Source organism: Meleagris gallopavo, chromosome 3, assembly GCF_905368555.1.
Source record: "Meleagris gallopavo chromosome 3, MGAL_WU_HG_1.1, whole genome shotgun sequence".
Classification (NCBI taxonomy): Eukaryota; Metazoa; Chordata; class Aves; order Galliformes; family Phasianidae; genus Meleagris; species Meleagris gallopavo.
The window spans coordinates 61,475,603-61,498,695 of NC_139406.1; the positions used below are offsets into that span (position 1 = coordinate 61,475,603).

At 36.0% G+C, this 23,093-nt stretch overlaps 1 protein-coding gene across 8 annotated transcripts in view; it reads left to right on the top strand.

The window, feature by feature from the left end:
• C3H8orf34 (chromosome 3 C8orf34 homolog) overlaps positions 1–23,093 on the top strand; it is a 284,853-nt gene that overhangs the window by 141,497 nt on the left and 120,263 nt on the right. For 4 of the 8 annotated variants that reach the window (XR_014882562.1, XR_014882563.1, XM_085221225.1 and 1 more), the window contains exons 12-13: positions 2,548–3,038; positions 7,716–7,809. Coding sequence is in view for 6 of the 8 variants with exons in the window: in XM_085221225.1 (XP_085077351.1) it covers positions 2,548–3,038; positions 7,716–7,809 (585 nt within the window). In the remaining 2 variants the exon portion in view is untranslated. Of the gene's footprint in view, positions 1–2,547; positions 3,039–7,715; positions 7,810–8,958; positions 17,600–17,658; positions 18,854–18,887; positions 21,651–23,093 lie in introns of those variants that run through there. The other 4 variants (XM_085221230.1, XM_085221229.1, XM_085221227.1 and 1 more) reach the window with 3 other exon arrangements.

Below are 23,093 nucleotides of genomic sequence, written 5' to 3' on the forward strand. Positions count from 1 at the left end.
AGATTTGAAAAAACAAAACAAAACAAAATGATATCAGCAAGTCGTCATCTTTCTTTCACTAAGTACAGTGGAATCTATTAATCCTATCCTGTACTATGCGGTCATTTAGATGTTTTCTGAGGCTTGGGCTCATCTAATGGTAAGACATAGTCCTGCCTTTCTGTTACAGACTACATGCTGTAGAAAACTCTCTTTAAACACTGGCAGAAGTGGATGCCTATGATTAGCACCAACTGTCAGCAAGTTCTTCAGTGCCTTGTTATTTGAAAACAGCATTTTTTGCAAAATCAGATTTTGAAGCAGTTTTCCTTTCCTTTGTTACATGTGGTCCAGGGATACTTTTGTCAAAAATCCAGTCTCTTACGTTACTGTGGCTGCTTTATATCACACACAAGTGGAATTTTTTTTTTTTTTTTTTTTAGTTAATTCCAATGACTTGCCCATTTGGTTTGTTATACTTATTCTGTGGTCATTGCATAATTCTGGAATATGATTTATCACAAGTAGAACTTCTAGGTGCATAAACAGTTAGTAGTTGCATTATGAATGATATTCTTATTCTGGCATTTGTGATAAGCAAGTAAAATGCTTTTGTGTTTTTCTGATGCATTTTTATTTCCTTTAAATGATATTGACAAGGGATTTTAAAAAGTCCTGCCATAAATGAATTCTGGTATTTACTGAGTATCAGATAATAACATAAGGCTGGAGATCTGTGATATTTTTCTTTCCCATCTGATTAAAAAGCTGATGTTGAAGTTAAAAAAAAAAAAGAGAGAGAGAATGTATGTTAAATATACAATCTTGTCTACTATGTGAAATGAAGAGAACGTGAGCCAGAATATAATGTTTAGTTAGCTGTTATTAAATCCTTAAAAGTTTCAAATAATTTCTTAGCATACTGAATCAACATGGGGAAGTTAGAGATCTGGAATTTTGCAAAGACACAACCTAAATTGAGTCTTTAAAGGAGAGTATTCCTTATTTGGTTCAAATCACATAACCCGCATTGTCATTTATTGGCCCCTGGATTTCAGCCAGGCATCTTACAAATTCCAAACTGATATGTATTGATTTTTGTTAAAGCATAATGGAAGAGTACTTCAAGAAATAATTATTTCAAAATGGAAATAATTTTAAGAGGTCAATTTTTAATAAGATTATTGTGAGATTAAGATGGCAATTAGAAATATTCTGAACTGTGTGCTGGGAAGAATAACTACATTTTAAAATTTGCTAGCATCTTTAAAGAATTGAAAGACTTTTTTTAATAATAGTATTTTAAATGTGAGAAATGTCTTGTATCAGAGTAGTAACGTAAACCTTATTTTCCTGTTTTCAAAGTGTAATTTTAAAAGATATTAATGTTAGAGGTGGCACATCTTTAATTGTTTTACCTTAAGCATTGTTTTTATACCTAGTGGTAAATAGAAGTGCAAGAAAATCTGATTATTTTAATAAGCAGTTTAGAGTGTTTTTATTTTAGAACTTTAAGGACCTGAAGTTATTATTAGAAAAACAAAAATGAAAATGCTCATTTTATATAAGTTCACTTAATACATCATTAAATCAGTAGAACCTTGCTGATTTATGGCATCTGGTTTGTAGAATTTAATGAAAAATAGCATTACTTATCGAAACCAAGTTACAGTGGAGTAAATGTCAGTGAGAGTAAAAATTCAGAACAGTTGTGTGAGATGAAATGAACTTGAATTGCCTTCTTCACATTTTTACTTTCAAGGACCTTTCAGTGTAGTAGCTATACTAACCTGAATTCCAGCTACCCTCATCTAACTTAGCTGAATATATTTCATTTAATTCATCGGAATCATTAATATGAATTAAATGAATTCAGAAGATAATTTGCTCACTACCGCTAAATTGTTCTGTTTTTAAATAGGATCTTATTTCACACAGCCCTGAAGGGAGTAGAAACTGGAACACCAAATGGTGACCACCTTTCTTCCTTAAATTCTAGACCTTGGTGACCCCTTCAACTGCTGTAGCACTGAAGACAAACCAGAGCACAAAATTCAGATCCAGGCAACATTACAGACCCAGATGTGCCAGAGGTCAGGAATTGTTGGCCCCAGAGTTCAGTTTGGGCAATAGACAGGGACGTCAGAAACATTAAGTCTCATCTTGCTCCCGCTTTGGATTGCACATCAGTGCAGATGAGAATTGCAGATTTAGCTCACAGCTTCATCTTAACTTGTTGCTAATGAGAAACTGTGCAAAAGCCACAGAGAGAAGTTTGATTAAATGAGAGAGGTTTTCATAGGTAGTGAAACTCATAGCTAGATGGTTCAGTTAAATGGTAATAATGCATTTCTGTGGGATAGATGGGCTTGCAGTAAATCAACTGTGAATAGATTCTAAGGACATAATTGTCAGACCATTAATTCTGGTGCCTTGTGTTTTAAGGATGAATAGATTTTCTCTGCAGAACTACAAGATGTCACGTATAATGAGGAAAATCAATAAGAAGTTTAAACCTGAGAGAACTGAAAGTGAGGTTTTTGTTTGTTTATGTGTTTGTGTGCTCAGATATTGAAAAGGACCTAGCGCTATGGGAAGAAGCAAGGCTCTCAAGAAGCCCTAGCATCCAGCATCACAGTTTAGGTACATCTGATCCTCAAGGCAGTCTTCAAGCTACACAGGGCCAAAATCCAAGGCCAGCTCAAATGGGAAAAAACATTCAGCTCCAAGGAAACAAATCGCCACCACTGCCCACTAACAGCCGAGCACAGGCCTCAAGTGTTACAAACAGCAGGCCTCCGACAGCTGGTGTGCAAACCAACAGGCCATCGACTCCATCAACGCCGGGGAGCAGACCTGTGACCCCAAACAGCTTGCTGTCACGACCGCTCACTCCTAGCAGTCAAGGAAATAAGGAAAGCATCATCAGTTTGCATAGAAGTAGATCTTTGACGTCAAAGAGCCAAATGGGGAGGACCCTCAGCGCTGCTTCAGGGCTCTCTGTGCAAATGAGTGGAGATGTTGTCACTGTCACTGCTCAAAGAAGCAGTTTGTCAGAAGTAAGATTTTCAATTTAATGTTTTGAGTATGGTTAAGAGCTATTACAACATGAAGACAAGATTGTGTTTTACATTGAAATGGTGTCAATATACCTAATGTTAGTGTTTTGAAAAGAACTTGAAACATAATACTGAGCACAGCTGCAGGAAATACTGCTCGACTTTGAGAAGTATTGATGAGAAAATTTCAGGATTATTGTGGAAATTGTAATGAAACACTCATGCCCAAAAATTTTCAGAGATTGGTAGGATTTTGCCTGCATAATGCACTGCAGATATATTAGCCTTACAGTTTCTGAGTTGCATATTTCTGGACTATTAAATACAACTATATCTTATCTTTATGATTCCAGGGTATTTTTCCTGCTGCACTGACAGTGCATAATATTTCCTTGGTCTAATTGTTCTTTTTTTTTTATATACACTGGAATGATTAGTTAGTCATTGCTGAATGGACATATTTTCTGAAATAAAAAGCTGAACTGTAGTGGGAAAATGTCCAATATTGCTGAACGACTGTCTAGTACTATTGTGCATGTTAGCTAGACTTATTCAGAGCATAAGAACTTCCTGTCTTATATTAATGGCTTTTAAAGGATTAGTATTTGTATAAAAAGAGAAGTTAAAGTATCTTGTAAATTTTGAGTGGGATTCTCCTCTGCAAACCTTAGCTGCCTTAAAGATAACTTTAGTGTGTAGGCAGTGGAAATAAAAGAATCTGTGAAAGAATAGCCCTGCTGTCTATCTCAGATGCACGCCTCACTAAGATGAGTTTTTCTCAGGAAATGCCAGTCTGATGAGAAGGATCTGTATGTTTAGTGGTGGAAAAAAATATCAGTGCATTAATCCCATTGCTTGAGCTAGTTCTCCACCCAGAACTGGAAATCCAACTTCAAAATACAAGGATTAAAGTGGCTAAAATTGATAGATTTTCAAGCTAGAAATTTTCCATGAAAAAAATCTGTGATTGTAACAATTTTTTTTAATTTTTTTTTATTTTTTATTTTTTAACAATACTCTTTGTTCCCTGTTTGGAGGGATGAGTGTGTTTGTGTGATGAAATTTTCTCACATACTGAAAAATGAGAATTGAAGTTCATTTTGTAACTAAGAATGTTCAGAAGAAATGAAAGGTTTCATTGCTTCCCACTAAAAAACTTCAATTTTATTTTATTTTTATCTTTTCTGTTTTCACTGATACATAGTCAGGTAATGTCAACTTCTGTTGTTGTAATGGATCCTGGAAGTGCCATGTAATGAGCACTACATCTCTGCCAAGGGACAGCAACTCTCAGATCCCTTCTGATCTTTCCTCTAACAAGGGAGACAGTTAAAAATTCTTATTTCCATAGTATTTGCTGGTAACAGTAATGATAATCTCGAAAATCTATTTCTATTTGCTGTGATTTGTTATTTGTTTGCCAAATCCCAAACTTTACTGATACATCTTCTAGAAATAATGTCTTGTTATCTATTTTTGATGCGTGCATGTGTGTCTAAAGTACTTTAAGAAAGCAGCAGTAATATTAGCCTATTTTACAGATGGAATAACATGTCCAGTCTCATCCAGCAAGACCACTGTAAAGCTGTATCAAATATCAGCATTCCTGTGCAAGATTTTATCCACTGTTACAATCCCTGCTAGAAGTGACAAACTTTTCTTTCTCTTTGCTTACTGGGCACAATAGCACATTGGCTGCTGGTGACCCAGATCCAAAATATGTTTTTCCCTTCCTGACACGTGCATGTGACCTTTGACTTCATCAAAGCTCCCTTGGGGACTAGCTCTGATTCCAAGGGGAAAATGGGTTCATGCTGGAGATCCCTCAAGTTTCAAAAATTGGTTGATGGAGATCTGGCCAACCTGTAGCCAGCCTCATGGTTGGAGGGTTCTGCTGGAAGCTTTGGGAGCTCTTTTAAGCCATCTTTGCCCATTCCAGGTCCTGCTAGCTTAGAAAACACAAGAGAGTAAGGACAGAACATCCCCAGAAAGTATTGCTGTTCAATAATACATCTTGCTATGTTAGAGGTATCCCTCTATTTCTGCCCATGTGATTTCGCTTTGAGCATAGAGTCAAAATCTGGAAAATCTAAGGTAGCCTGAGGAATGTGAACAATGAAGTTCTTTGTATTTGTGCAGATTACAAATGTATAAAACTAAAAGCTGATACTGTATATTATTTTGCAACTTTCATTATAGGTTTTGTATCTTCTTCCTGTATAAAAACAGTAAAATAAAATAAGGGAAGTTGCCTTTATTCTTCTTAGACTTAATGGGGTGAGCAGGGAATTTCCATTAGATGTGAATGCACTGTGTTACGTTATGAGCCCTGTATGAGATACTTGGATAATATTTTGCAAAGAATTCTGCTTCCTTGCTCTTATGTGGTGTTAATGGAATTAATCAGTACATAGCTGGTATATATGATATGAGAATAAGTCAGTTCAAAAGGAAGCAGCTACTGAGTACCATCTGCACATTTTATCATTTGGAGCTTGAATTAGAGAATACAGTGTATGCATGAATTTACGCTGTCACTATGCCATTTATGAGGATTTTTATATATATATGTATTTATATATCACTAAATACATTATACACGCTTCCTAGTTTGTAATATGTTTCAGAGTACGATAAGTCTAAAATACAAAAATATTCAGAGTACAATTCAGAGTTCTTAGTAAGTTTTAGTAAAGTCCATGCTGGTTTAATCTTGTTATAGCACACATCTTAAATAATCTGGCAAATACTTAACATATCAGCTGTTAAGAATTTTATTTTAATGCTCAAAACTTATAATGATCTGAGATTTTGTGGACAAGTTTCTGCCTCTTGGCACACATAGTACTACAAAGTTTTAACAGGTGTGTTTTATTATCAGCTCTGTTCAGGCTGAATTGAATTATGGCAAAGAAATGCTACCTAGAGAAATAGTTTTATTATCTCTATAAAACTAATAAATCACAGCTCCAAATCCTTTTGCAGAGATATTTTTATGCACTGGCTGTATCCTTTGGTGTTCTGTATAAATTGACAAAGGAATGCTGAATACTGCTTATCTCTTCAGGATGGATTCCATTAAAGTGACACAACGCTGTGATAGTTATCAATAGCCGTTGAGATGAAAATACTACTGACTCCCTTGTTTGCCATTACATTTTCTCAGCACTTGGAATTTTAGTCACTTTATTCATCCAGGCACCTTGAAGTGCTGTTCAGTGATACTTATTGGTCCATCATTGTTAATACTGGGAGATTTCAGCTGATATGAATACAGCATTGGTTAACACAAGGCCTCTTCCTAATCACAGGAGTGCAGAGCACCACTCAGTATCACAAGGACTCTTCTTGGTACTTCCATTCTCCTCTGCTGCCTGTCCCCCTTTTTCACTCTGTAGTTTTGGAAGATTGAAAAGCATGCTGACCAGTGTGAGAGCCAGTCGCTCCTGCTGCAATAATCCTGCCCTGTGAACCAAAGCTTTTTCCCATTTCAGTGCTGCAGTCAGCAACCTTCTCAGATTGTGAAAAAGTTATAAAGTTGAATACATGCATAAGGCTGTGTCTGCTGCCTGAGCTTCCTTTTCAGTCATTGCAGCAGTCTTTTGGGATTTTTTAACAGATTACTAAGAGAATTAACAGTTCTATTCCACCAACTGAGAGACTGGTTTCCCAGAATTGAGTAAAACAAACCTAGTTTATATTTTTAAACCAGATGGCTAAGCAATAAAAATAATGCTACGGTGCTGCACAATGTAACTTAACTTGGAATATTCTGGTTTTCAACTGCTAGAAAAACGAGACGGGGCTTGTAGCTTCCTTTTCTTTTAGGTGACTGTAAGAATCTGGCTAGTAATTTTATGATATCTGGCCACTCCTTGAGTTGACTTTCAGAAACTTGACTTGCATGTCTGAACCACTGCTGAAATGAAACTGCTTTTTGGTCTCATCTCTTACCTTCAGTATTGCAAAAGAATCTGTCGTACTTCGTGTGAGTGTACATGCTTACATGAATGTAATATGGAAAAATATTTTTACACACATACATATATTTTGTTAGAGGTGATGGCAAAACATTTTAAAGGCAGGTACAGATTCTTAACTGTGTGCTACATTTGTATTTTGATGCTTAGAGCTTTATGGTATCTGAGAGACAAAATTTTCCATAGCATTATTCCTTCCTAGGCTTTCTACTTCTACAATAAAGCCATATGTTCTAAATCAGGTTGCAGATACTTGTTCTTACAGGATTGAAGACAGTGAAAGTTCTGACAAATCAAAGCCTTGCTTAAGCAAATCATTCATGATTTATCTAGGCATGGTCCAAGAATGGTGCAAGAATAAACAGAATATCCTCATTAATATTTTGTTTTGTGTCACTGCATTTCTAAGATGAGTATGTATGTATCTCTGTCTATAGCAGATAATTAAATAAGTAGACTTCTTTTTTCCCTGGAATAAATGAACAAGAATTCCATTACAAAAAGTATCTGGGGATCCTGAATAGCATCTACATTCTGAGTTTACTTCACAGCAAGAATATGTATATATATGTTAGTTTAGTTTAGTTTTAATTGAGGGCTTTTTCTTATCCAGTTAATTCAAACTGAATTACTACAATCTGCATTTGCACAGTACCACTCTATGCCATTTTATCTAAAATAGATCTGTTTATGGCAGGATGAATTCTTACAACAGCTTCAGCTTGCTCATCAGCCTTGGATGTTGCCGAGTGATACAGAAAGTGAAGGAGTGGAAGCTGACCAAGACAAATGTAAGTATACTTGTTAGGAGCTGATGATATTTCAAAAAACTTTGAACTTTTTTGTATCACTAAATCTTGCAGTGAAGTCATGCCTGCTCAGAGGAACTTTCCTCATAAGAAGCAATTACTCATTTGTTTCAAGGCTGAACGTTACAGGATTGTTTTCCATAAGCTTTCCTACAGACACTGAGCATTGACAAAATGATCAGGGACCACAGCTTACTTAGCTAAGTGAAGTGATTTGTTCTGGAGTGTTAAAGTAGTTGTTCCAGGGAAGTAGCATGAAGTTGAAATAGGTGTTCTGTTCAGTAAATCTGTATTGACCAGGAGAAAGCAAAAAAAAAAAAAAAAAGAAAAGAAAACCAAAACTGCGCATGCATACACAAGTCCAGTAGCTCTGAAAAATAGGGCCTTCATCCTCATTAACTCTATTTTGCCTGCATTTTTTTGAATTCCTCTGTATGAAAAAAGTTCTCACTTGCACCAGTAATCCTTAATTTCCTACACTCTTTTGAAGCAGTTGTCTAATCATGAATGTAAAGGTCAGCAGGATCATAACCTAAATGACAGAACAGGTAACAACAAGTAGCATGCTATAAATCACAGTACTTTCAAAGTACATCAGGTTGTGTCTGGCTACAAGGTAGCTGTAAAGAGTCTTGTTGAAAATATTAAATGTTTCACATTTTGCAATAGTTTTCTGATCTGAAAGGGTAAATATGCAAACTATTTCCATAGATAATTAAGGTGATACACTTAAAAAGAACAGACAATTTAATCAGCGTGTTTAGAAATCTTAATACATGTGACTAAAACTTCCTTAAATGGAGAGTTAAAAGTATGAAAAAGCCAATCTCTTCATGGAATGGAATAGCTGTGTATGGGAATGAGTTCATGGTTAATGATAATCGTGCCAGATAAATAGGATATATTTCCTAATGATGCCACTTTAAAAAAAAAAAATTATATATGAGTTTTACAAATCCATAAATAGAGGTTTGACTATGAAATTTTGATTTACATGCTGAGATACTGAAGAGTGTGAGCTAGTTTTTTAATAAGAGTAGCGTAAAATGGAAGTTCTGTGTATTCAGTTGATTTTAGTCTGAAGTTGTTAACAGTAGTTTTATTTATATCTGAGCCTTTCACGTACCTTAGGGCTGAAACCCACCACAAGTAGCCAAAGAGAGAGCCTGGCACCTACCCAATCCATGGACATGAAATTTTTTCTGTGTTTTTCTCCAATGAATTTACAATCCCACCAACATATTTAGGACTGGCTTCACACAGACTGGTGCTAAGTATGTGATCAGAGAAACTGATGATTCGGGACATGACAGATGCAGTGTCTTTTCTTAGCTGCAGTGCCTGAATTGTGGTGGGGGCATTTCTGGGCATCCAAGATCATGTGTTATACGATTCCAGGAATTCTGGTAGATTGTTGTCACTCCTATTGTGAGAAAGTAGTAGATTTTAGGTGGAAATATCAGTCCTACTTCGGGATCAAAGAGATTATGCTCTTAGTATAATAGTTATTTTTCCTGGATCTGATGGCACCAAAGCTAGAGAAGGGGGAGAAAAGGTAATTGTGAAATATGTTTTCTGTAGTGAAGAAGGATCTGCAGCTGTCACATATTCTTTTGAGGCTATTTGTTAGACTGTATTGTCAAATACTGCATTATTTCTAGTATGTCAGTCTTTCTACTAACATTCCTAAAGTAGAAAAACAATGTTTACCAAAGCAATAATTCCTATAGCTGATATCTAATTGTAATCAATGTTACTAAAAATAACAATGTTATAATGCCCAAGAGAGATGATACGCTAGGTCATGGGGAAACAATGATGCAGAACCATCATTGCTGGCAAAGAGAAGCTGCAAATTCCCAGTTGTAAAGTGGGGAGTCAGGGAGGGGTTTGGTATACTTGCTGATGCCAGTGCTTGTAGTCTGAGCAGTGGCAAAATTCTGCATCATTTTTCACCCTCAAGTTAATAAATCTGTATAGATGTTGTGCTTGTGATTTAGTGTTGAGGGGCCCAGGAGTTCATAATTTATGAGTCTTAGCAGAAGAGCTGCAAAATTAATCTTTACAATAGCAACACCTGTTCTTTGACTCAGCTTTTAATAAATTACATGTGGATAATACTTAGCACATTCTTTGACTACCTTCGGATAATAGCAGCCAGGTGTAAAGCTAGTTTTTGGTAGTGGGAAAACAATGCAAAAAGAGAAGATATGGGAGTCACCTTGAGTTCTTTAAAATTAATGCCTTGTGGTTGCTGTTCTACAAGAAACAGAAGAAAAACTTTTTTGGGGGGGTAGCAGTGCAAATGTGCTCAGATGCAGGAGTTTAAAGAGGCTGTTTTCAAAGCCAGTGAATGATAGCAGAAAGAACTAGGTCACTTTGGAATCTCAGAATTTTCCAGCAATTATTTGCAACACAGATATGGCAGTGCATATCTTGTCTTATGGAAAGGAGGTCTAGGTTTTCAATTCCTGAAAATCAGACTTTACTTTCTAAACCCTTGAGGCTCTCTGACAGCATTTTAAAAATCTATGAAGAGCATCCAGATATAAATAACTAGATGTCAGTCATTTTTAAAGATGTTTCATACCAGTTATAATATAAATTTGCAAACATATACCAGAGAAAGATGTGTATTTTTTCCCCTTACAATGTAAATTTTGTGATTAAAATAATAGGAACTAGTGCATACTTTTTATAGTACAACTGTCACCTAAAAACTAAATCTCTTCTGTTTGTTAAATATTTGTTTGTTTGATATGATATTATGTATGCACTGAGCAAAGAGGAGTGAGAACTGTCAAGGCAGTATGATCCGAAATGAAGAGTGTGTGGCTCTTCTATAACTTCAGTGTCACTAAAAACAAGTAAAAAAGGACTTGTGTTTTCTTCCTCTCAAGTCATTTCCACATTGTTGTCTTCAGTAGTTTGTTTGTATACTAATTATCTGCAGAAAGTTTTCAGAGAATACATAAATATCATTTTTGGAAACAGAAGGCATCTGGAGAAAATATTTACCAGATCCACAATATTTCAGGTTGATGAGAGTTCTTTGACAAAACTAATTTTCTTCATTATGGGTCGCTGTTGCTAAGAAACAGAAAACTGCTTTTGCAGTCACCAGAGCGTTTCTCAGACAGCTTTTCTGAAAAGTTTCACGGGACTGGCAAGAGTCTGGCCAGCTTAAGTCTTCCCTTGAGAACAGTCCCACCAAATATTGCTGATTGAAAAATTCTGATGCATCACTAGCTTCCCAGAATCTTGGAAGGATGACGACTGTCTTTTGTTGTATTTTGGCCTGCTTTTAGTAGGGGATGGATTTGCTGCCCAAAGTCTGCTTTCCTGAGTGCCTAACTCAAGAAGTAAGTCACAAAGCAGATATCTCCAGATTCAAAAGCCCTGGATATGCAGGATCCCTGCACCTGCGGTCAGTTCATTTCACAGATGTACGTGATAGGAAAGTAACTTAGGCTTTTTGGGAACTTATTTCTTCATTAGTTCATATTAAATACATATATGTGTGCGTATGTACACATTCCTTTGCTCCTGTCTGATTAAGGTATAGCAATTTTGTAGTCATTGGCACACTAGGCAATGTAGCTACAAGTTCGTCCTAACTTCAGCTTGTCAACAGAAATACTAGCTACTCTTGGAACAAGTCTTAAACTCTCACCTACTGATCTCTGGCAAGAAACTTATGCATTTCACCACTATACATCTGCAAACTCTTTCTAAGGGTTTGCAATGGAAAGTCAACTACTAACAAATAAAAGCTGATTCTTAGGAAAAAGTATTATTTATTTCCACTCCATTCATTCTTGTATTTCTCTTGAAACACTGCTGTCAAAAGCCCTCTGCTGATTACTTCAACAGGTAATGAATAAAATGTTCGTTTTCCCATTCTGCACAAATGTCTGCCTAAGAAAAGGACATCAAAAATGAAATACTGCTTTTTGTAGGATCTGTAATTCAGAATGTGTTCCAGTAAAATTCCAAACTTTACAATGTTTGTCTGCAGCTGAAATTCCTTACGCTGAGCAAGCTCATACAGCTAAACAGATATTCTTTCTTAACAAATTTTAAAAATAGATGTTCTTAAGATTTGGAAAATAGCTTGATTGGGGTTCATGAAAAGGAATTTAATGCTGCAATATGTTTTTGATGTGAAAGTGTCCTCTTACTAGAGCCAGTTACCATATGTATGTGTATGAGTAGGAGTGACAGAATCTGGCCTAGAGTAGAAGCTGTTGATTGAAGCTTTTATGGATTAACACAAACACATTCCTGTTAGTCACATTCAGCTTTTTGCATTTGTATTCTGCTCTGATGCATTATATCACTACCTGGAAACATCTCTTTCAGTGTTTATGACCTGGGGCAAAACTAGATTTTTTTATCTGTTGAGAAACCTAGATATAAGGCATTGCAAAAATGTATTAATGAATTACATGCCAAGTTAATAAGATGTAGTTGTGAATAGTAAATTCACTACAAATGCTTTTTCTTATCTCAAAATGAATCTGCATTCAACTTCTGGGAAACTTTAATTTGAGATTCATTATTCTTTTAAAGAAACCTAGGGTATCTTTCTTTCACCAGATATCTCAAGAGTAGAAATACAAATCAGAATAAGAAAATAGCATGCTACATCTCCCCACCCTTTCTAGAGAGTGTCATGACTGTGGTATGCTTGTCATATGAAGAATTTCCCAAATCTCTCTGGACAGCTCCAGGCCCACTTCAGAAGTGGAGTACCAGTCAGGACCGGTGTGCTTTAATTACAATTTCCCAAGGCCTGTTGGGAAGTCTTGGCTGGATGTCTTGCAACATTTATAGCTGAAACTTCACCATTTCGTATAACAGATCTCTGAATCTGAAAATGAGAGAGAAAAGAGTTTTCTATCCTGGAAACACTAGTTTTCACAGTGAAATTCAGTTATTCACAGTGAAACAAAAGTAGAGATTGACGTTATTTTTACCAGTAGCATCACTCTTGGAAATGTAAGAGTTCAGATGCAGCCTGGGACATTTGGAATCAGACTCAAGATTCCTGTTTTTTGACTGAATGTTCTGTTATGGCTCTAGTTCACGTCGCTTTGTTTATTAATGTCTGATACTTGGTTTAATCTTGGAAAAGTTCTCACTGAACTTGGGAAGGGAGGGAGGAATTTTCCCATCACAGTGAGAAAAAAAAAATCCTGTATTTTAGTGCAGATATCTTCCAAACGCAAGGATATGAATTTTTGCATTATTATTATTATTATGAACTTGGATTTCCAAAGAATGTATTAATGTAATACAAATGACGTGGTCATTTAAAAAAAAAGTGCCATAGAGTGACTTAGAAAATTATCAAGGTACACATCAGGTGAATTGAAAGCTGGCTCACTGAGGAATCAAAAAATAAGAGAATCTAATGGGAAGATGTAGATGAACGGGGCTCATTAGTGCCTGATAGGTTTAGATAATTGATGTAAGGGAGAAGTTGAAGATATTAAATAATATGAATCCACTGATATAATGGCCACATTCCAGTAAAATGCACTTTATTATAACCAGATGAAACATATTTGAAGCAAATGAAATATATGTGACATGGGAGAAATATATCTGTCTCTGCTGCAGAATAATGAGACTTTGTCCTGGAAAGCAGTGACTTAATGGTTTTAGGATGATCACAGATTATCTTCTCAGTGTGAACTCTTAGAATAATGCTGTAAACAAATAAGGGGTAAACCATTCCATGCATGCCTAAAAAGTTAAGTAGCAAAGTAATTATTCAAAATAGTATCACCTAAAATCTACAGTTCGGGTGTCATTAAGAAAGATGGGAATTACTTAAGAAATTACAGAAGATTAAAAGCGACCCAGCATTTGAGAAGTCTTGTTAGCAGTTCACCTAAAGGCATCCACTAGGAACTTCAGAGATGATATATGTCTGTAGATCTTTAAATAAGAAAGATTAAACTCTTCAAATTATGACAACGGAAATTGATGCTATGACCTAGCAGCCAGGGGCCTTAAGCATTGTAACCAAAAATTGAGGGAAGTGATTAATTTGAAGTCATTAACGTGAGGTGATGGGGCTTTCTAAATGACAGATGTTAATCCAGCTGGAGATTCTGGTATGCAAGTGGTCAAATTAGATGAGCACACAGGATTTTTTTGCTCGTGTCTGTGAATATACTTATTCACTCTCAGAAAGTGTAGTCTAGACGTGAAATTTCAGTTACTTCCCTGGGGTAGGCTTATTTCCTGTTAGGTATGGATAAAGGTGAGCGTGAGTTAATGATCATATCTGCCTCAATTTCTTTAAAGGTTACCTTATTTGTGTTTTAACTTGTTCAAAGTGGTTCTCAGTCCTCCCAACAGTACCTGGTGAATATCACATGATTACAAACAAAAAGAGCTTATTCTTTGCAGATGAAAAATGCATTTTCTTAGAAACACCAGATCATGTGCTTGACTGTATTTACGTGCATACACATTTTTGTGATTTTATGTTGAGGTTTATTGTGATTTTAAACTGGAAAGATTTCCTTAGCTGTTATCATAATTTAATCCTTGGAATATAAAAACGATTTATGTGAGAAAGTAGAGTGCCTCTGGATCAAGTATGTGCAACCTGTTGTACGGTACCTGCTTGAGCAGGGGGCTTGGACTCAGAGATCTCTTGAATTCCCTTCCAATCTCTGTGATTCTGTAATTCTGTGAAGTTAAGGTTGTTCTTAATGATCCAAAAATATAAACTTAGAAAATACTAAGAGTTTGGATTAATACTGACCATAATATAGATATTAGTAAAATACTATGTACGCTTTATTTTCCTTGACAAAGCAAGTCAGTAGATACTGTGAACAGATTTTGTGCTTTGAAAATTTTGAAGATGTATGTGACAAGAGTGGAATAGAACACAGTAAATCATTTGGAAGGGGCCTTCAAAGATCATCTAGTCCAACTGCCTGACCACTTCAGGGCTAAACAGAAGTTAAAGTTGTCCAAACTTTTTAATTCTTCAGAGTTCTGTGTATTGTGTAAACAGCCTTGGTGTACAGATAAATTCCACAGGGAATTATCTATTCTTCTTGCTCCAAGTCTGTACTGAACTTTGTTAAAATTTTGTTCAAAATAAGAACATCAACATACATTAATTTGCATATGTTACAATTAAAATACTCCCCTAGTTGTATATTGGTACAGCAATCATATATACAAAATAAATACTTTTATTTGAATCACAAGTGTGTTGAAACACAGGTTGTTTAATGTTGTCCTATTAAAAGGTTAGTCTAAAAGGTCAAAATCAAAATGATAATCTTAAGAAATGTAAAGCCTTTCTCTAACATTAGTGAAACAATTTTGGAGAATAAAGTAAAATGATGCTTTCATTGACTGATCACTGACAGGCAGATAATAAGGTTTGCTGCTTGTCTTAGTTTCAGCTGGGGTGGAATTGTTTTCTTCATAGTATCTGGTGTGGTTCTATCTTTTAGTTGTAGGAGAAAAGCAATGTTGTTAATACACCGATGTTTAAAGTTATTGCTAAGCAATGTTGTACAGAGCCAAGGCTGTACCACTTTCTCAGCTTATATTAACAAAGGGATGGGGGGGGATAGAATCAGGACCACTGACTTGAACTGGTCAAAGGTATATTTCGTGGCATATGATGTGATGCAGAATGAGTGTTTTGAAGGGGGTGGGAGATCACCGCTCTTTTCTGCCTGAATAAGCTGCCTGCTGGGTTAAACCACAACGCTGCTGTTGCAAAGAAATGTAACTTTATAATGGAAATGCAGTCTAATTTGCTGGAGGAAATTTGTCACTTGATTTTGTTTTGACTATATCAGGATTTTTTAGACTGCTTTTCCAAAGCACCTGCTTTGTTGAGTAACCATAACTTAAATTAGGCATAGCTGTTTGTGAAGGCATGCAGTGAACCACGAACTGATCTGGTTGAAATAGCAAACTTAGCAAACATAGAATATTTTTGCTCAGATAATTCAGTCCTGTGTTGTGTCTCAGCCCTGTGGATGTGCTGACAGTTGTGCTACATGATTCAGGAAGAGCTATGGAGAGTAGCTGAGAGTTTGACAGTAGAGGGCTGAAACTGTTTCAGCTGACCTTTCGTTAAAAAAAAAAAAAAAAAAAAACTCAAGAAAAACGCCCCTGGGGTTTTAGCAAAGACTCAAGTGATGCTAACCCAATGAAGACTGAGGGGCACAGTCATCCTATGGAACAGCATCTGGCCTAGAAGAGCATATCAATGACTGTTCAGCTCAAGGACTGCTGTACAGACTTTCAAGCTGGAGGGAACTGGCAATTTCTTGTATCTTTCATATTACAGAGCATTGTAAAGAGCTAGGAATTACACTGTTCATTTTTCATACCTTTCTGGATTCCTTCATTTGCCATATTGGCCATGCATTTCTGCTACAAAGAAGAGTGCTTCTTGCTGCAAAACAGAGTGTATTTTTTATTCAATTTATTTGTTGCAACTCTTTTTAAGAAATGTGGACCCCATTTGCCTGTCACACCAATGCCTTGTGCAGTCATTTATAGCAGTAAAGAAAGAGCAGACTGATCGTCTTCTACACCATGTTTTCACTCAATTTAGTTGAATGCAAATGGCCCTATAAAGAGCAAGACTCAGGGAGCAGCAAGCAGTGAGTACATCTCTTTGCATTAAATAAGGCTTTGAAAGGCTCTTGATTTCATAGCTAAATGATGGATTCAGCAGATGGGGTCAGATTGCTTCAGAAACAAACAAACAAACAAACAAAGTAGAATGACTAATTCAGGTTGCAAAAATGACCAGGAAGTGAAGGATCTATGAAAGAAATGTGTTTTTTCCTCCTGTGCCAGTGTTCTCCAAGTTCTAGAAAAAGTTATTACTCCTTGTTATCTTATTGTTATAAATATGTTTTACAAGGATGAGATTTATTCTGAGCTAAAACTGTGAAAGTTCCTCTTCTATCATGAAGAGAAAGGATTTCAAATTTAAGTAGGAAAAAGTCTGCAATGGAAAAGGCTAAGATTTTGTAATGAATTCAATAATCACGACTGTTCTTGGCCTGTCAGAGAGCAGTCCATGAATGTGCAATCAGGGAAAGAAGAGGAGGGCTGATCCTCGATGTGAGGCTTCTGTTTGTTTTGGTTAAATCTTGCTTGGCAATGTGTAGCACCAGTGTGTGTGTTGCAGCAGAATGTGGAGAATGCTTATGTTCTCTGTGTTTTATTTCCGTCATCTTCAAACTGCAATGGTAAAATTTGATAACTGACCACTAAAGCTATGAGAATTCACCAATTAATATTTCCAAAACATGTCACAAGTGTCAGTCCCAGTACTAATGTCTGTCTGGATTTCTTTCTGCTGTAATGTCACAATCATTAAAATGGCTGTAGTTTGTTTCAGTAATTTTACTCAAGTAAGTCAGTGATGTCTTTCTACTTATATTAACCACTTTTAAATCACTGTCGTTCTCTTTTACATGGAACTGCTTAGCATGTCAGAATGACCCATCTCACTCACCTTAAGCTATCTAAAAGCGAGTGAGTGTAGTCCAAGCTATTTGTTCTCTGAAATAGAGAGATACAAAGGAACTTCAGAGGTCTCACAGAGATGTACAGTGCTGGGGGAGTGACAAAGAATCCCTTCTCCCTGTCAAGAGCTCCTTTATCTTTTGTATCTCCAGCCTCACTCTTCTCTAGCTCATGTCAGCCAAGAGTTGACTTGGTTTTATTAATATCATTTCTTATCAGTCAAGAATTCTATAATGGATATGAGAAAGCATAGATTATATGTTCTGGCTGGCATCCTATTTCCTTCTGCAGCTAAGAAGACCGCTGTCCCTGGAGTTTTTGTAGATAGCAGTCATGAGAAGAATTTGCAAATGGAACAGGCTTACATGTGTTTGCTTTTCTTTTTCCACCCTTAAGATGAATTTGTTACTTAAAGATTGAACTCTGACAATACTTGAATCTCTGCTAAATGAAATATCTCCAAGGAAAACAGTTGTTAAACATTAAGTAGAAGTGATGAAAAAATACACATCAAGTTAATACTGGGTGAGAAATGTTGCTAAGATTTCCCAGGGTTTTTGGTTGTTTTTTTTTTTTTTTTTTTTTTTTTTTTTTTTTTGAGAAGTGTTTTGCAGAGGTGTTCATGATATGTGGCTTATTCTGTTGAATATCAGCACAGTACCAGATATAAAACCCAGGCTTATCACCTTGCAAAGTGAAACTTGAAGATACTGTTCCAATACTATCTAATCGATTACCTGGAGATAACAGGGAATGGTTTGCTGCTGCCAAATGCCTTTAATCTTCCAAAGAGAGATTGCGTATTTAGATATAAAAAAGAAATGAAAAAGTTGAAGTTACTGATCCTAATTTGCTTCAGTGTTTAAATATGACAGATTGAAGGCTTCTAAGGTAACTAACAGACCTTTATGCATTCAGCTCTGTAATTCAGCATCGCTTGGGTGTTGTTTATTTACCAGTTAATAACCCTTGTTTTCGAACTGGGTGCATGTAACAGGAACAGATGCATTATTACTTGAGTTTTTACAAACACTTGGGGAGGGAGTTGTGTTACAGTCAGCAACATTTGTAAAACAATCTGCTTCAATGTGCATGTGGAAATATTTGTAAAAGCTAATTTTTCCATTTTGCTTTGGGGAAAGTTTTCAACCTGAACACGACTGGAAATGAAAACGTTACTATCTCAGCTCACCCAATTCATTATAGTTACCTATTATACTTAATGCACTGTACAACACTATTCAATTTTTGCAACTACTTAGCATTATTACAAGGAGAGGCAGAAAGCCCTTTAAAATGCTGAGTAATTGGAAAAAAAATATATAACTAAAGAAGCTCTGGTTTGCTTCTGAATGTTTTAGTAATTAAGAAAAATAGAGATTCATCAAAATCCACATTGCTTATGTGAGTTCAGCACTATGGAAAACTTTTACAAAATGCAAGCACAATGAATTTCAGTTTTATCATATTTTTGTGTACATTTTAGCCCTAATTTCTGTGTTTTCTTTTTGATTTCACAGGTTTGTGAAATCAGTGGGATTGTTGAAGAGCAATTTAATAAAAACAAAAGTACGGTGATCAAAACTACACCTGAACATTTGCTTTAGTGTAATACATAATAATTTTAAATAAAGTTATTTTTCTAGTATCAGCAGTACATAAGGGGAACCACTCCGATACATGGATGCTGTAATGTACTGAATCAGAATGCTTACTGTGGTACAGTGGCCTTAGGAAAGAAGGGTAGCTGTCACCTTTTAGTATAAAGTTACTTTAATGTTTTTGTTTAGTTTTACCCTGTGCTATTTTGGATTGACATTTGATAAACTAAACTCTGCCTGACCAAAATAAACTTTGCCTAGAGACTGTATGTATTTTAACTTGTCTAAGGTTTTCTACTCCTTATATTTTTGTAAGCTTTGCTCTTTTTTAGATGAACAGACATGAAAGTATTTTTTGCCCACATCTGCCAATCTGTATGTCCCATTCAGGTCTCAGAGAGAACTAGCTGTTTGCTCATAGTCACCTGCAGAGAGGGGGCTGGGGAAGTGAGTGAATGAGTGTGTGCAGGGAGCAGGAACAGGTGTTGCCTCTGTCACACAGCTTTGCATTCAGTTTATCTACTTGGATAAGGACTGTTAAAAAGGGAACATATCGATAAGGAGTGGAGCATGCATGCAAAAATAAAGTATCTAAAGCAATTTCATATGTAGAGTAAAATACTATTTACCCATAATAGTTACTGAAACAAATTTGCTGTTCAAAATAAACTAAATGATATATGCTATATGCTTGGAAATTTAGAAGATGCTTTGGCACAGACATCAAATGAAGGGATGTGGCAGTTGCATTCACTGATTTCATTTATGTATCTGTTAATTCTGTCAAGTGTGTTTTCAGTTTCCTTTGTCTTTAATTATGTACAGTTGGTTCCTGTATCTTAAACATAACAATATAATGAAAATTGCTTGCAACTATTAAAAACAGAAATAACAGATCATCTATTTGTTTAAGGAATAAAAATGAATTCTCTGTCATGCGTGTTCCATAGTGTGAAGTATTTTCCCTGTCTCTCACACATTCAGTGCTAGCACAAAATGTGTCTGGTCCATCTGAGGCATAAGCAAGTGAAATGGAAGATGTGATTGTGCTGAGCAGGCTCTTGCTATATGTATCATCGTTGTTTAGACTTCTTTTTTGTAAAATGTTTAGCATACTGGAACCCCATGGGAATAGTCCCTTGAAGTTCACTTCAGGTTGGGCTTCATTCATTAGTCATCAATAAAGAAAATCAACTTTGTTGTGTATATTTTCAACATACACATTTGCATGTGGGAGAATATGTTACCATTGATAAGTTGTAGTTGATTAGTTTTCTGCAGTAAAGCATTCTTGTGAAAGCACTTATAGTTCCAGTACTTATAGCTATTGTTCTGGGTTATATTATTCCATAGTGACCATACTTTACTTTGCAGTTTTCATTAATGTCAAGGTAGATTTGCGTTTTTTTTTCCTAATTGCTTACATTATTTACTGAAATTATGATCATATTTAATCCCTGGATAAAAAATCTCATTGACTTTGATGGAACTAAGATTGCTCATATTTTAAGAAAGAAATCAGAATTTGGCAGCATATTAATTTTAGAAGTTCTTGCAAGCTAAAATACTTGAAATACAATTTGGACTGGGTAATGCAGAGGGATTTGGTTAGAAACATGTCTATTTATAAATATATATATATATTTTTTTTTTAATTCTAATTTTATTACATCCTGAAACATAAGGTTTATGCAGGAAGGCACAGTATAAATCCTGCTCCTGTTCTCACTTACAGATATAGTGTGCACCATCAACTCACAGAAAAATTAATAACTTCACAAGTGTGAAATGTTTGCAAGTGTGGCAGGACAGTTTGACCTTCGTGTGGTCCAGCTATAAAAGCTGTGAAGTCTTGGGCTCCTGAAAGCTGCCTGTTCTTGTGGTTGACTTTTTTTCTCAGGCACTTTGTAAGCTGAAGAGTGGAGGATAAACAATGAAGAATGTGGCTACCCTCCCCCCCCCCAACTAAAACATACAGAAAATTCCATGTCATTTTTTGTTTTAGCTCTCATGAGACTTGAATGATCTCATGATTATTTAACACTTGTGGTTGGCAGTAGTCCCTCTAAAGTGTATGGCAAGCAATGTTGGCTGATCCTCACGCTCAGCCCAGCAGCCACTGCTGGCATTGTAGGGGAGAAGCAGCCACCTGGTGCCTTGACTGTGAACAAGCTGGCAATGAAACTCCAAGGAAGGACTGAGATGTGCTTAATAGAAAACAAGCAGCTGGGCTTAGGGGCTGGGGAGCATAAACAGCAGCTGGGAAGGCTGTGCAGAAAGCAAGTGTGATAAACTTGTTTTCACCTTTGAGCTGTGGGAAGCCTTACTCATTTTCAGTTTGACCTTTTCGGCTTCAGGAAGCAGTTTCCATTTGTCAGTTGCTTATGGAATAAACTCTGCTTCCTTGGTGCCTAATTGAACAGAGAGTCAGCTGTGTGAGTTTGTGTTGATGTTTCTCTACTTTGTTTGGTAGGAGTATCGAGGTGGTTTGGTGTTTTGTTTTGTTTTTTGACTCTGCACCAGGCACTTCAAAGTCAGAGTTCAGTATAAGCTATGTAAAAATGTACCTCTCTTTATCTGTAGGAAACAGTAGATTTAGTGGTTTTCAGAAAGATGCTAGGTGGTTCACTGCTATTCAATTACTGCTTTTTGACGGAAGAACCACTATAAACAGATTATTTTTTTTTCCTACCATATGTTTACATCTTTGTTTTTAAAAGTATTTGCTAGTGCAGTGATGTAGGAAAACTGTATTCTCAGTGGTACTTGTTAATGACAAAAATGAAAACGTATCTGAGTATATGGAAATGAATGTAGCTTGTCTAATAAACAGCTGTCCTGTCAAATGTCAATTTATTAAAAAAAAAAAAAAAAGGTTGTTATTGCCATACGAGTTTCTGTTGCTTCCTTTTTAGAACTTCACACATTTGATACATTGTCTGGGTAACCATAAAAACAACCTTACTATCTCTATTCATTCCATTAATACAATGATATTAATAGCTTTCTTTCCCTACTGCTCATATCAAGTAACTTCATCACTTGACAGACTTAATGGCATGACTTCTTGCTAGCCCACAGTCTGGCTCTAAGATTAGAAGGTCCAGCAGAGGGAGAAATGGGAAGGAAATTTTCTTTGCAGAAGTTATTAAAATAAAACAATTACCTTTGGAATATTATGCAGTGGAAAATTTCTCTCAGCAAATCCTTATCTTGAAAACTTAAGCAAGAATTTAAAGGTACTAATATAATAAACAGCTGTACTGTGCGCATACTGTATTAACAAAACCTTCTGGCCCTGTGGGAATATTATTCCTAAAAATATATCTTTATTTGCAGTTTAGATCTCTTTCAAATTAGAGAAGGAGATTTTTCTCCTGCTCCTTGAGTATTGTTTCAGTTATGTGTATATTTTAGATACTGGCTAAAAGCAGGAGAAATCCTTTATTGCAACAACTAAACTCATGGAGGTATATGAAGAAAATGAAAGCTAAGTCACACATGCATATATGACAGTGTTGTTTCGTTGCCCTGGCTGTATGTAAACATTTACATTTATGTTTAATCACAAGAACTATTAATGTAAAATACAAAAAAGCCTTTATGGGATAAGTTCTAGTAACATGGAATTGTCTGCAGCAAGAATACTAACCATGAAGTTCATGCTTTGAGTAGCTTTCTATGCCTAGTTCTGGCTATACACACAGACACACAGACACAAAAAAAGCCTAAAAATCTGTGTTTGGAGGCAGGAAAGTTTGGTACCTCTTTGCCATTGACTGTGGACTTTTCTCTGGTTTAGGCCATAGCTTGTTTTGTGGGAACTATGTAGATGTGAGTACCTTGTTTTGTAGTTTTAGATAAATGTGCAAAAGCTTGGAGTTAATTCAGTAAAGTTTAAGAATGGTTTGACAGCATTAGGTAGCTTGGATATTGCTGAAATATTACAGAATCACACAGATTGGAAGGGACCTCTGGAGCTCATCTAGCCCAACTGCCCTGCTAAAGCAGGTTCCCTACAGTAAGTTATATAGGAAAGCATCCAGGCAGGTTTTGAATATCTCCAGAGAAGGAGACTTCACAACCTTTCTGGGCAACTTGTTCCTGTGCTCTGTTTCTGTCAAA